We start from the raw sequence: 15,800 nt of genomic DNA on the forward strand, positions 1-15,800 counted from the left end.
ATATATGATCTAACACAATAAACAATACGTGTTGTCTACTAAAGCAACATTTGTGTCTTCATTGTATGCTGTCATGGCCAATGTACCACTAACGATAAGAACATCTGAGTAGTTATCTACAGTATCGGCAATATTTGACATTATCGAAATCTTTGAAAGAAAGGGAACAACCTATTTCCTGAAGATGATTAGTATTAGTTGCACACGAACATGATCAACTACAATGCAATTGATATAATGAAAGTAAAATTACTTTGCGAGTTTGAAAGTCGTATAGTTACATCAAGAATATACACTCCGCGTTCTAGAAGAGAGTAAAGTTGAAAATACTATTGCTGATATTATCATGCATGCTGCAGAAAATACAAAGAAGAGTTTATAAACACTTGTGAGGGCATAAAAGGAATAACCAAGTGAGAGTATTCCCTCCACCATAAGTGAGGGTATATTAATAAACTTGGACGGGGCCACTATTGTACATGTCGCTACCGACTCTTAATTAAAAAAAAAAAACTTCTAAGTTGTTAAGTAATATAGAATAAATAGCACATGTACATATAATAGTCTGATAATATGCACCCTCAGGATGGAATGTGTATGTAAATGATATCACTACAAGAAATTTGGTTTTTTCCAATGATCAAAAGTAGCCGCAAAACACCTATAAATCGTTTAGATAATTTATTTTAGTGAAAATTTGCTCACCAGACTGTAGCTGCAATTGTCTATTGCAGAAAAGAATTTTTCGACTGACCTTTGTGAGCTAGTCAGAAAAGCTTTTTTCCGGCGATTTTTTATCGCCACATAAGGTTTTCAAAAAGCGCCTCTTAAGATGGTTTAAACTAGGGTTAAATGTCACCAACGGTCTTTTCCAGCGATTTTTGTTACCAGAAATACTTTTTACCGACGTTAACAACTCACCGGAAACAATCTAACATGAGTCATTTTTGGTGGTTCAAAGTCGCCAAAAAAAACTATTTGCAGTCACCGCAAAAGAATCTTTTATGGCGAAAAAATATTTCCGGCAAAGGTGGGTGTGGAGGCATGGTGCATTTGCTTGCAATGATGCAACCACTTAAAATATATACTTGCTGGACAGGAAGATGGAGATAAATATTAGCATGGAAGTCTAAAAAATGATAGAACACAATAAACAATACGTGTGGTCAACTAGAGCAACCCATTGCCCCACCCCCGCCCTGCAACCCATTGCCTCGCCCCCGCCCCATAGGGCAAGACACGAGCAAGGGCGAGGTGCGTTATGGCCCCAACAGGGCCTCGCCCCGCACCCATTTTTTATATTTAAATATATATTTATATTATACATATTTATAAATATTTATTATTTTTACTATATATAAATATAGTAATATATATTAAGTAGAACTTTTACTTAATACTTTGTGTAAGTTGTAGTTTAGTAGGTTGACCCTTTTATATATTGTCTTCACAATACAAGTATCACACTTAAGCAATGTAGGACTCTTGTATTGCCTTGGCAGGATTACTACACTACAACTTACATAAAATATGCACTAGCAAATTTAAAAATTACATAGTTTTTAAATTATAGTCATATTCACAAATTTAAATTTACAATTTAGGTTTAAAAATGTGTTTTTGATCAATTCTGAATCCAGGTATAATTTTTTGATCTAGTGAACTGTAGTTCATTATTGAAATGAGCAGGGGGCGGGGTGGATTGCACCGGGGTGGGGTACCCCGCCCCCATGATTCGGTGGGGGGGCGGGTACCAGCACTAGGGGATCGAGAATGATGCCCCCGCATTCTACCAAGTGCACATTTACTTTTTTATTTTATTTATTTTATTGTTTTTCAATTATTTTTTATACATCTTCAAACATTTAAAAAAATATATCAATTTATTAATAATCACTTTCTTAATTAGTAGGTAAAAAAAAATCGATCAATTTTACCGATAAGATTTATCTATTCAAGTAGCATTTTACTTTTTTGATTTAGGAAGTGAGAGTTGGAATTTGATTTTCTCGTTTAGATACCAAACTCTATGCAATCTTGGTGGTTACGACCTCTCGTTCTTATTCAAGGAAGTAATCATTTTTCCAAGATTTAGGTATTGTTTAGATAATAAGTTTAGATGAGATAAGTTGAGATAAAAATTAAAAATTGAATAAAATATTATTATAATATTTTTTTTATATTATTATTATTTTAAAATTTGATAAAATAAGATATAATATTTTAACTATCCAAACATGCCTTTGTTACATTATGTGTAGTATGAACCGACTTCGAAGCCTCAACCTTTTTCTTGTTTCTCAAGCTCTGCGCTCTCTCTCTCTCTCTCTCTCTGAGCCTCAAATACTCAAAGTTGGTTCGTTTTTTACTGGCTCTCCCTTTGTAAGGTAAACTAGGGTTCACTATTTCACTTTAGCTTTGTATGGATCCAACTACATTGACGCATACTTATTGTTATCAGTCCAAACTAATTTTGTAGGGATTTGTTTGTGTGTTTTGATAGTTTTACTAGGTTTATACAAAATAATCATCATGAAGCTTGACGCAAGCAGCGAGCTTTCCGGGAATGGGTTTTCTGCATCCCCATGGTTTGAGCTCTCAGGCACGGTCAACGTGAGTTTCCGTTTTGAAAGTAATTTATTATAGTTTATTCTAATGTCTTTTTAAAAGAAACTAATACTTGGTTTGGTTTCTGAGTATTTAGAGCAAAAGGGATGTAAAAGATATTAGTTTACCAATGATGTGCTCGTTTGTTTGACTTTTTCTTTTCTTTTAGTTTGATGGATTCCAGAAGGAGGCTACACAGATGGTGAAGCCGGCAAAAGGGAAAATGACGCTTGCTTTTATTTTTAAGGAAGGGGTTATGGTGGCTGCGGATTCTTGAGCCAGCATGGGTGGATACATTTGTATGTACAGTGGCCTTGGTTATCTACTGTTTACACTTTACCATCAATTATTTGGTTGATTGCAGCTTACTGCACATCCTAAATTATAATCAAATTGGAATTGGAATAAGACGCAATCTTGGCCTGCTGCCTTTATGTCTATTGGCTATTCTAATATAGGGAGAAGAAAGGGTTCATTACCAATAAACTATGTGATCTAATTTATGTTACTAGATTGATTTCTGAGAAGTGTGTTTTTCGTATGCGGATACCTATTCATTTTGCTCTTTTTTTTTTATAAGTAAAAATATTATATATATATATATATCAATAAGAGTAACCAAGTATACTGGACATATACAAGAATCTTTCAAACTACTTGGGAAGTGTTAAAAGAAGATTTGATGAAGGTGTTTCAGGAGCTATTCTTGGTTGGTAAATTTGAGAAAAGCCTTAACACCACTTTTCTTGCATTGATACCAAAGAACGTGGGGGCTACGGAGATTAAGGAGTTTTGGCCCATAAGCTTAGTAAATGTGGTATATAAGATAATATCTAAAGTGCTTGCGAACCGGCTAAATGAGGTTTTGGGGAAGATCATTACAAAACCCCAAAATGCTTTTGTAAAAGGGAGACAGATTCTAGGTGCGGTTCTTATTGCCAATGAATGTTTGAATAGTAGAATGAAGGCTGGCACAACAGGGATCATTTGCAAGCTCGATATGGATAAGGCCTATGATCACGTTAACTGAGATTTTCTTCTCTATCTCCTTTGGATGTGTGGTTTTGGGGAGAAGTGGTGGTCATGGATCCGTTGGTGCATATCAACGGAGAAATTCTCAGTGTTGATAAATGGTAGTCCAGCCAGTTTTTTTCGTAGTACACGAGGCCTACAACAAGGAGATCCGTTGCTGCCATTACTGTTTGTTATTGTGATGGAGGCACTTAGCAAAATGATTTCGGCTTTGGTTACTAATGGTTTTGTGGATGACTTTTCGATCGGAACCCCGGAGAGGGGACTCATTAACATATCTCATTTGTTGTTTGCAGACGATACTCTTATCTTTTGTGAGGCTGATCATAATCAAATTCAAGCACTGAAGGCCTTGCTCCTTTGCTTTGAAGCAGTATCCAGTTTAAGAGTGAACTTCGACAAATCAAAGATGGTGCCAATTGAAAGAGTTCTCTATTTACAACAACTGGCCAATACACTAGGGTGTAAGATAGCTTCACTTCCTATGGCTTACTTGGGCCTCCCGTTGGGAGCTCCCTCAAGAGCATCCTCTTTATGGGACGGTGTGATTGAGAAAGTAGAGAGGAGACCAACATGATAGAAAATGATGTATTTGTCAAAAGGTGGTAGGATTACTTTGATTAAAAGTACCTTATCCAACTTACCAATGTATTTATCATTGTTCCCTATACCTGCAAGTGTGGCGTCTCGAATTGAGAAGCTCCAACGGGATTTCTTGTGGAGTGGAGTGGGAGAGGAGTTCAAGTTTCGCCTAGTCAAGTGGGAGACGATATGCCACCCCATTTCTAATGGTGGATTGGGCATTAGAAATATAAGGATTTTCAACTGGGCGTTACTTGTCAAATAGCTATGGAGATATCATAAGGAACTAGAAGCCCTATGGAAGTTGGTGATTAAGAGCAAATATGGAGGCTTATGGGGGGGTTGGTGCGCTAAAGAAGTAAGAAGGGCTCATGGAGTGGGATTGTGAAAACACATTAGAAGAGGATGGGAGGTCTTGAATTGACACACTCGACGTCAGTTGGGGGAGGGGTCCGAGATTAAATTCTGGAGAGATACTTGGTGCGATAATAGTACTTTACAAGAGGTATTTCCTTCACTTTTCCATCTTGCAAATGATAAAGATGTATCAGTGGCGGAAGTCATAGAAAGATCAGGGGTGCAAATCCACTGGAACATCAGTTTTATTAGGGCGGCACAAGATTGGAAAATGAGCAACTTTGCAGATTTTTACAGCCTCTTGTACTCCAAAAAACTGAGCAATCAACAGGAAGATATAGTGGTGGATACCCGCTGGTAAAGGGGTATTCTCGGTTCGTTCCTATTATAAGGCTCTCACACAAGGCCCCAATATTCAGATCTCGTGGAGGCTACTTTGGAGACATAAGGTGCCCCCCAAAACAGCTTTTTTTGTGTGGACAACTTCGTTGGGGAAAATTCTCACAATTGATAACTTGAGGAAACAAAGGGTAATCATTGCAGATTGGTGTTGTATGTGTAGGGAAGGGGGAGAGTCTATAAATCATCTTTTACTTCATTATGAGACAGTTAGAGTATTATGGTATGAGCTGTTTAGTAGATTAAACTTGGCTTGGGTTATGCCGGAGACGGTGGTGGCAATGCTGGCCAGTTGGAAAAATCTAGGAGGTGTTCAACAGATTAAAGCTGTTTGGAAGATGATCTCTATATGTATTATGTGGTGTTTGTGGCAAGAGCGCAATGACTGAACGTTTAAAGACAAGGAGAGATCGCTGGAGGAGCTTAAAGAGTTATTTTTTAGAACACTATGTACATGGGCCATTGTTGTTGATTTCAATGGCATGGACCTACATGATTTTCTTCTCTATAATGCGCATACCTAGCCTAGGGTCTGCTTTTTGTATTCTCTTCTAGAATTCTATACATGGCTTTGCCTATTCTTTGATCAATATAATTTGTTTACTTATCAAAATAAAATAAAAAAAAGAATACAGGTAGTTGTCTGAGAATAATAATTGGGTTGGTGGGTAAGCCAAATTCAATACTGCTTAGGATTGATTTGTTGGCTGGGGGTCTATTTAGAAGCTTCATATATCTATCCACGCTAGCCCTTCTATATATTTATCATTATGGCTCTGTAAGTTGCAAATATCTTAATGCATGGTAAGGTTTCTCTAAATTAATTTTTGTAATCTCAGTGCCGATTGCATGAGTTGGCAAATAAGAGGAGAATTTCAGTGACAGGAGCTTCTAAATTGCTTGCTAATATTTTGTTCTCATATCGAGGAATGGGTCCATCTGTAGGGACCGTGATTGCTGGATGGGATGAGACGGTAATGGGCTCTTTTCATTTTGCTAGTGTTGTTTGGTTCCATGCCAATTTGACTCTCTTCTAATTGCGTCTTTTGGTTACAGGGTCCTGGATTGTACTATGTCAACAGTGAAGGAGGACGGCTTAAAGGCGCTCGATTCTCTGTTGATCTGGTTCACCATATGCTTATGGTGTACTGGATATAATGGGTCTGTGATAAAACCTCTATCCATCTGGCCATTAATAGATTTCCTACCCCCTTTTTGTTAACATGGTTTTTCCCTTTTCTCACCAGGTACCGATATGATATGTCAATCGAAGAGGCTGCTGAATTGGCGCGAAGGGCGATCTATCATGCAACATTCCGTGATGCAGCTAGTGGTGGAGTTGCCAGCGGTAATCTCTCTCGCTCTCTCTCTCTCTCTCTCTCTCTCTCTTTTAAACACAGAATGGGTGTAGTTCTAGGTAACACGAGCTCATGTTTAGTTTATGATAATAAAAATTACTTTAGTTTTAGTAAAATATATTTTCCTGTGATAACAAAAATCATAAAGGTTTGTCTCAATGCCACAGATTATTAAATTTGAAATAACCAACTTTAACTTTATTTGACATTCCTGTTCGTACATGGGCACTAAAAGAGGGCCATGCCAAGAGTAATTGAAACTTCCAGAAAATTTAGGCTAGTCGACCAATATCGTGTCAAGCTCCAACTAGGCTGGTGTTCTACTAGGGATACTTTAGGATCTGCACTACATGTTATGGCCGACACGTAACTTTTGCTCTCTCTCTCTCTCTCTCTCTCATGTAATTGTTCGATTTCAGTATATTATGTTGGACCAGATGGATGGAAGAAACTATCCGGTGATGATATTGGGGAACTCCACTACAAATACTACCCTGTTGTCCCGAGCTCTGTGGAGCAAGAAATGGTGGAGTTGGCCTAAGCTTGAGTGAGAGCTTTGCTTGTGTTCCTTATGGTTCAGGTTCATGGCTTTCTTTTACTTCCTACGCAAGACAGAGTACGAGCGTTTAACATGTTTGTGAGACAACTTTGATGTATTTATTTGTTTATTTTCTTCCAAGTTCCCAAACGAATGCATGCAGTTGCATCTCGAGTACGTTTCATTCACATCTGAATTCAACTTGAGGTCTTTGGTGGATTCTGTAATTTGCATTCGATTTTCAAGTTGTACTCTCCTTGTTCGTATTTTCTGTATTGTAGTTGATGTACATGGTGACATAAGCAAAGAAAAAAACATAATATATGTATTTAGTCATATTTTCTTTTTGCTTTACACAGCCGGACGTCTCCAATGTATCTTGGCTGTGGTTTTGTCATCCAACTTCTGCTAAAGCCGACAAAATAAACTTAAAAAAAAAAAAATTCTGACTTTTATGCCCAATAGAGCCTCCCTTGGGGCTTTTATGTATCGAGTTTTATCTCCAATGTATCTTGGCTGTGGTTTTGACTTTTATCGAATGGGCTTCCTAAAATGTTTATCAAATTTTACTCAAAAATTATCTTTTTCTATTTTAAGTGCTCTTTCCCTAAACTTCCATCTCACTCTCTATTCTTTCTCTACTCTATTAAAATAATCTTCTCCTTTTTTTATTCTTTAGTTCATTTATTTTCACATTTTTTTCAACAATTCAATTAGTTGTCAGCTTCCTTATGTTTTGGACAATTCATCTCTACGAAATTTAATAAAAAAAAAAAAAAACTATTTATGTTTTACAAACGGTAATATTTTCAAAACTGTAATTTTGTAATATTAATAATTTTAAAAAAATCTTATTTTTTTCAAATGATCATATTTTAGAAAAAAATGGGATCATCTCATAAGTAGTATTTTTGTCAAATTCTAACTGTAACAAAATCATACATTTTTAACTTTTTCATTTTCTAACAGTCATTTTCAACCCTAACAATTTTTTATCTGTTTTTAAATGGGCAAAATTCTGAAATCCTTGGACTTTTTCCAAATGGTCATATATTATATATTAGTGTATAAATAAGTGGACTTGCTCTTCTAATCACAATTTAGTTTATTTGTATTCATATAGTTTTATTGAAGATTAATAAAATGGTTTTGTTGATGGTCAATAAAATATTAATAGAAATAGATTTTGGAATGCTATCGTTACTGAGCAAATTTAAAAAGCTACTGTTGCAAACTTGAATTATTCCCTATTTTACTCGGTCGGGCCAAAATTAACTACTTTTTCTCATTTTTGCAAAGAGATGCTTATGTCCAGCCGGATGCGAATGCTATTAGAGACAGTTCAAAAAAAAAAAAAAAAGAGTAAAATATTGGACGTTTATGAAGAGTACAAGAACAAAAATTTTATATGGAATCACTTTTACGTATTTTTTACGTATTTTATTAATGTGATTGGCTAGGTCACTTTTTTTAATATAAAATAATTATTTTAGCCAATTATATCAGTGGAATACATAAATAGTACGTAAAAATGACTAGCTATAACAGAACTTATACAAAAAAGTTACTTGCCCGAATATATACAAATCTCGCATGCTCTATTTAAAAAAAAACTGAAATCCACTGTTAAAAACATTATTTTCTCATATAGGTCTGAGATTTTATCTATTATTTTTAAAATGATTGTGCGCGTTTAGCAAATCCTAGGACTGCTGCAAGTCTGCAAATATTATTTTTCTACATCCGACGTCAATAGTGAACAGCAACATGACTAGTAATGGTTCGCGTTGTTGACCATTAAACACGTTCTGGACCGTAGAATTTGCCAATGTTTTCTCAGCTACTCCGTCTATTTCTTTGTCCTTTCTCGAGACGATTTCCCATGAAAGTGACGGGCATAGACTACCCAATAGCCACGGGATTCCCGTTTCTATTTTTTCTTCGTTTTGAACACTTGTTTCTTATGTTTCGAAAAGTCACAGCAGGTTCTTCCCATCATCATAGATGGTTCGGATTTGGTTAAAACGTCACGAGTCACGCAGCCTCAAAAGGTGTATATATAAGGAAGGATATAACAAGGTGGTTGTATAGCAATTCAAAATAGCAAAGGATCTTCTTGGCTTTTGCTTCTACTTCTCACAACAACTAATCACCCCCTTATTGTCCATCAATTCCATCTCTATTCCTGAACTGAAATGGGGAAAGGCGAAGAGTTCAAGCGTGTTTTCGAGTACTTCGATGAAGATGGTGATGGGAAAATATCAGCTTCGGATTTGAGACATCGGTTGGGTGCCATGGGTGGAGATCTGTTTTCAAAAGAGGTAAATGTTGCAGTTGAGGCATTTGATTCTGATGGGGATGGGTTCTTGTGTTTGGAGGATTTTATTGGGTTAGTACAAGGAGGGGGAGAGGAAGAGAAGATAAAGGATTTGAGAGAAGCCTTTTCAATGTATGATACAGAAGGGTGTGGGTTTATCACACCCAAGAGTTTGGAAAGGATGCTCAGCAGATTGGGTGACTCAAAGTCCATTGATGAATGCAGAGTGATGATCAAACAGTTCGATTTGAATGGGGATGGTGTTCTTTGTTTTGAAGAATTCAGAATCATGATGCAGTGATAATTATTCGTTAAGAATTCTTTTTAATGCAATCGTCATCTTAATTATCATCATCTTCTTATCATCTCATGATGTAGTATTGGATGATTGTATTTATTATATTTCAATCATCTAATACCATATTATAGGATGATGAAAGGATAATGAGAAAATAAATGATAAATATATATTTTTTTCATTCTTTTTTAATTTCCCTGTAATTTATTAATGAATATTCTTTTTCATTGTATTCAATTAAATGGTCTAATTATAGAAAAAAAAATAGACATATTATATGAATTCTACAATATTAATTTATATAATCTCTTTCTAAATTACTTTTTCAAGACTCAATTTAACCAACAATATTCCATAATGCAAATAAATAATTAGTAGTAGGGCGGCCACCAGCTCGTGCACTAGCTGACGTGGCAGTACTGCCACTTCAGTCCATTCAATAGTTAATTATGGCCATTTACCATTAAGGTCATGATATGCTACCTAGTAATAGTTGACAGTAGAGATAATGAAAGGAATCTCGAATGTGAAGAAGATCAATAGAATGAATATAATCTAAAAAGGCAATGTTAAACAAATTAAAATTCAGGTTTTTTAGAAAAATATTCCCTTTTCAATGCTTTCATGCATTTTCAGTACTTTACAAACATTAATACCAATTAAAGAAAACTCTGGCAAATATCCACACTGTTAATAATATAGAAGAAGAAAAAAATATTATTATGACAATGAGAAGTTCTGCCGCTACAACGACATATCATGGCAGAGATATATTGCAGAAACTTTGACTCCGGCTACAAGAAAAAATGGCGTTTTGCGACCAATATTTTTGTGGCGACTTCGGAATGTTGGGACACAGAGATGGGATATAAAATTTTTAAAATTTTTCATAATATTTTTCTTGAACATTTTTTAACTTTAAATATTTATATTTTTATTTAATCATTATCTAAACACAAAAACAAATATAATTTACATAAAAATCAATACCGCTTTTTTCACGCTTCAAAACAAAAAAAAATAAATTGAAAGTTATATTCAAATAATTGTTTAACTTTATAATATTTCTATTCAATTTTTTCTTTTTTATTTTTCAAAACTCAATAAAATATTTTAACTCAAACTATTTTATTACTATTTACATAATTATGAAATATTATAAATGTCCAAACTGCATTTTCATTGTTTCATTTCTTGTGAAATACATCTCGTCACTAAAAACCATTTTTTGTTTTTATTTAATACGACTCGCAGACCAACCTTATGCATTGGAATGATAGATATACTATGTTTAATTAAAAATAATATATATATATATATATATAAATAGATTTTCAGGATTTTAGAATATGAAAATGTTTTAAGAATGTATAAAATATTATAGGTTCATTTTATACCATATTCCGAAAATAATCAAGAAAAAAATTGAGGAACATGATCATGTTTGTGAACCCTATTTTTTTCGTAATATCATTAGATAATGAGTTAGTGATCATGTTTCTATACTATTTTTCAGGTTTAGTTTTATCTTAAAAAGAAAAGTGTTTCGAAAACTAAAACACTGCTAATTTCTAATAAATATTAATAACTGGACTAAATATATTATTTTCCATCTAACCATTCTAGTTTCATGTAGAACTTAGTGATCTAATCAGATGTATTATTGATCATTTAGTCAGTTAACTTAATTGCAAATATCAAATTTTTTTTTCTTTTGCATTTAACAATAATATAATTTGAGGGATGATAGTCTTATTTTTAGGTCGTTTAACTATTAATTGTGTGGAAATAATATAATTCCATTTCACAATAATAACCCATTCTTTTTGGAATAGGAATTCCTATATTGCCACAAAAACCAAACATGTTTTTAGTTTCTACTCAAAAAGATAAAATAATCTTTGGGAGGGAAACCTAAAAGAGGAGAAAGGATTAAGAGAAGCATTTTTTGGATGTTTCTTGGTAAGTAAGAATTGAGAATAAGGTAAAAAGAAAGAAAGCATGTAGAATATAGATAGTTTCTCCTCTCATCTTCTAAAAGAGTATTGTTTTTCCTTGGAGCCGAATAAAAGAACTAAATTAAAAAGTACACCACAAGAGTCTAAACATAGCTTTGTCATTTGAGTAAAGAGAAATATTTTAATTACAAAGAAATTTTACAAAAGTAAATTTACAAATTGGCAATTATGTAAGGTCTTAAGTGTGGGTCACTCCAAAATGACATCTACTTTTGACTGATCTGCATGAACACTATCAGTAGACTCAATAAAACGAAGGAAAGTGACAAAAGAAGTAAGGAAAGGTCACTTCTTCTGATTGACAAACAAGCACTCATTTCTCATCATCTCAAAAATAGTTCGGAGGTGATCTAAGTGTGATGCCCATCATGTCGGACTATAAATGAGGGCATCGTCAAAGTAAACAACAACGAATTTTCCCATAAAGTAAAACATGATGCATGAATCTCATGAATGTGCAGGGCACATTGGACAGTCCAAAAGGCATCACCATCCACTCATACAAACCATGTTGCATCTTGAACGCTATTTTTCACTCATCTCCAGGCCTTATTTTGATCTAATGGTATCCGCTATTGAGGTTTATTTTTTAGAAGACTTTAGAATCAGACAGTGGACCCAACATGTCATCCAGGCGGGGAATCAGAAACCTGCACTTCACTGTGATCTTGTTGATTGCACTGCTATCTATGCACATACGCCAAGAAGAACCATATTTCTTCGGTACAAGAAGGGTAGGAACTGCACGGCTCATGCTCTCACGCATGTAGCCTCTCTCCTATAACTCCACAACCTGACATTGTAACTATTTAGATTCTTTGGGGCTGAGGCGATAAGCAGGTCTATTTGGTAAGCTCGATCCCGGAACAAAGTCAATTTGGTGCTGAATATCCCTCGTAAGTGACAACCCAGGAGGAAGATCTTCTAGCATCATATCAGAGAACTCTGCTAGTAGCTGCTACACCTCTGGTGGCAAATCTAGGTCTATGTCTGTTGCACTATTCCCACAAGGCAGCAAAGCATAAATCATGTCTTCACGCTCAATCTCCTCTAGAAACTTGGACATAGAAAGTAGATTATTACTATTGGCTATTGGGTAAGAGTGGTTCCTTCCTAGTGAGGTGCCAACATGATATTCTTCCCTTTGATGCTACGGGAATACGTATTCTTCTGCCCATCATGAATAACGCTGCAATCACATTGCAAAGGCCTACCTTAAAACACATGACAAGCATCCATAGAGACGACATCACACCAAAAATTATCAAAATATTTTCTGCCAATTGAAAAGGATACTAGGGATCGTCTTTCTACTATTACCTCGTTGCCCTTATTTAGCCATGACAATTTATATGGCTTTGGATGACGGCCTGTCTTCAACTGTAACTTCTGAACAGCCTCTTTAGACACCACATTCTCACAACTGCCACTGTCAATGATCATCTTGCAGACTTTATCGACAACTGAACAGGTAGTGTGAAAAATATTGGTTCTTAACCAATCATCTCCTTAATCACCCTTGGGAGCTAATAGACTCTTGCGAAAGACCAAGGTCTCATGGTCATCACCATACAACATGTCTCCATCCTCCTCGTCATCATACACATGTTCTCCAATTTCTTCAACTTCTTCTACCACTTCTTCTTTAATAAGGAGATTTTTGTCATTTTGATTAGCGGGTTTTCTACAATCAGTTACTCAATGTCCTGGTTCACCACACCTAAAACATATGATATTGAAATTAGAACTCTGTCCCTTCGGTGGCTGAGGGGTAGGACGAGATTCCTGAGACAAACTATTCGACTATGTTGATCGCTTCTGATTATCTGCCTCCTGCTATGCTATTTCTCCACGACAAATGCACGCTAATATGCTTCAGAAATTGTCCATAGGGAGTGAAAACTAAGGATATCCTACAGGGGCTGCCACAAGCCACCCAAATATCGTGCCACCATCTGCTCCTCTGTTTCAGACAGATAATTCTGGGCTATCAATTGATAGAACTCTTCTATGTAATCATCAACTAATCTTGTGCCTTGCCTCAATGTGTAAAGTCGCTAAAACAAGGTTTGAGTGTAGCCGAAATGAAGGAAGTGACCCTTCATCTTTTTCTTCATCTTCTCCGAATCAGTAATCTTGGTCTTGCCCTGTCCGTCTCATGATCGCTTCAACTGCTTCCACCAAGTAGATGCTCTACCCTTTACTTTGATGGCTACCAATTTCACCTTCACACAATCTAAGACTTTCTTATAATAAAAAATTTGCTCAATTTCATGCAACCAATCAATAAAACTTTCAGCCTGTAACATACCAGAAAACTCAAGCAGATCCACTCTGAAACCGAGGTCCCCATGACGCACCTCCCTACCATGGTGCTCCCGAAATAAAGCACGATTGTGATACGGGTTTTCGAAACTAGAATCGGAATCGTGATCTTCCATCTCACGATCACTGATATTTTACAGTCGCTAGACGTTGAGATAACTTTGAACCCTATCTCTACAAATCGTCAATCATCACATCCTGAACACTACGATCACGATGAAGGACTTCCTCATTCGAAACCTGCCCACGACGACCACAACCACCAGGCACCAGCCACGGAAACTGATGAGATATCACACTAGGAAAGATGCTAAAGCTCTGATGCCAACTGACGCCGAACATAATTTAAATTAATTCTAGTGGCTAGTTTTAACAAATAGTTGAAACAGAGAAGACAAGAGAGTTGCCCAAAATACAGAGAAAACAACTCCTTTTTTTATTGAAATTATCAAAATTCCAGGATGGACAACCAAACCCACGAGCTTGGTTGAAATAGCTATAAATTCAAAAATATTAGGATTTTACCAAAAATAGAAAAATCTTAAAAAACACGTCAAAAATAAATACGTAAATAAAGAAGCAATCTGCCAAAAATCTAGTCAAAATTGGGATAAAAACTACTTTCTAACTGAGAAACTAAATATTACCATAAAAGGCAAAAAATATCTAAAATTGAAGATTTGGAAAAGAAAATAGCTGATTTTGGGCTAAAAAATAATGCACACCAAGCATAGCTAGATGACCATGGAGTGCGGACCAAAAAAACTTTTCAAATTGGGGTTATATGCTGGAATTCAATACTCATAGCCAAAGTCATGGCCAAAATACCGATACATGCCCCAAACAAGGAAAAAACATTGTTTCCAGTTGTACTTGTGTTGACTTGCCCTCTCGAGATAATTCAGTGCCATCAACATACAATCTAACAGCTCAACGTCATCTGACTCGAATCCTTTACATCAAGAACTTAGGGATCTAATCAGATGTATTATTGATCATTTAGTTAGTTAACTTAACTGCAAATATCAATTTTTTTTTTCTTTTGCATTTAAAAATAATATAATTTGAGGGATGATGGTCTTATTTTTAGTTCACTTAACTATTAATTGTATAGAATAATATAATTCCATTTCACAATAATAACCCATTCTTTTCGGATAGGATTTCCTATGCCACAAAAACCAAACATGATTTTAGTTTTTATTCATAAAGGAAAAGAATCTTTGGGAGGGAAACCCAAAAGAGGAGAAAGAATCAAGTGAAGCATTTTTTAGATGTTTCTTGGGAAGTAAGAATTGAGAATAAGGTAAAAAGAAAGAAAGCATCTAGAATATAGATAGTTTCTCCTCTCATCTTCTAAAAGAGTATTGTTTTCCCTTGGAACTGAAGAAAAGAACTAAATTAAAATTACACCACAAGATTTTAAACATAGCTTTGTCATTTGAGTAAAGAGAAATATTTTAATTATAAAGAAATATCACAGAAGTAAACTCACAAATTGATGTAATTTCGTATAATAGGTTAGATTTACTTTACAATAAAAATAGTTTTCTAATTTAACATACTACATCAAGTCACTTAAATTATTGAATTTACATTTCTAAAATCTTTTTGTAGATGCAACATTTTCCCTCAAGTAAAAAGTAGAAGTACCTCTATAAAGCCAAACCACCTGAGATAAACAAAGACATTGTCATTTTTTTTTTTTTTTTTTTGCTAACAAACTAATTAAAGCATTAGTATTGACCTCATCAAAGTCATCTTCAAAATTTGATGAAAATGCATATTTTTCATAAATCTAAAATCTCTAGCCATAATCTCAAATTGGATTAACAAAAATAATAGGGTTAATTACACTTTGTCCCCTCAAACTTTTACTCAATTCATAATGTACATTTGAAACTAATAATTACATTAAAGTGGACCCTCGAACATTCAAAACTTCTCAATCCTCCTTTCTGTCTACCAA

At 35.0% G+C, this 15,800-nt stretch overlaps 1 protein-coding gene and 1 pseudogene across 1 annotated transcript; both read left to right on the forward strand.

Annotated features, from left to right (window-relative positions):
* The first annotated feature begins 3,820 nt into the window (after positions 1 to 3,820).
* Positions 3,821 to 6,876, forward strand: LOC121236629 (annotated as a pseudogene).
* Positions 6,877 to 8,937: 2,061 nt separating this feature from the next.
* Positions 8,938 to 9,602, forward strand: LOC121236882 (putative calcium-binding protein CML19). Its single transcript, XM_041133383.1, has one exon. The coding sequence runs from the start codon at positions 9,069 to 9,071 to the stop codon at positions 9,489 to 9,491; it is 423 nt and encodes a 140-aa protein (XP_040989317.1). The 5' UTR covers positions 8,938 to 9,068; the 3' UTR covers positions 9,492 to 9,602.
* The last annotated feature ends 6,198 nt before the right edge of the window (positions 9,603 to 15,800 follow it).

The sequence above is a fragment of the Juglans microcarpa x Juglans regia genome, chromosome 6S, assembly GCF_004785595.1.
Source record: "Juglans microcarpa x Juglans regia isolate MS1-56 chromosome 6S, Jm3101_v1.0, whole genome shotgun sequence".
NCBI classification, from domain to species: domain Eukaryota; kingdom Viridiplantae; phylum Streptophyta; class Magnoliopsida; order Fagales; family Juglandaceae; genus Juglans; species Juglans microcarpa x Juglans regia.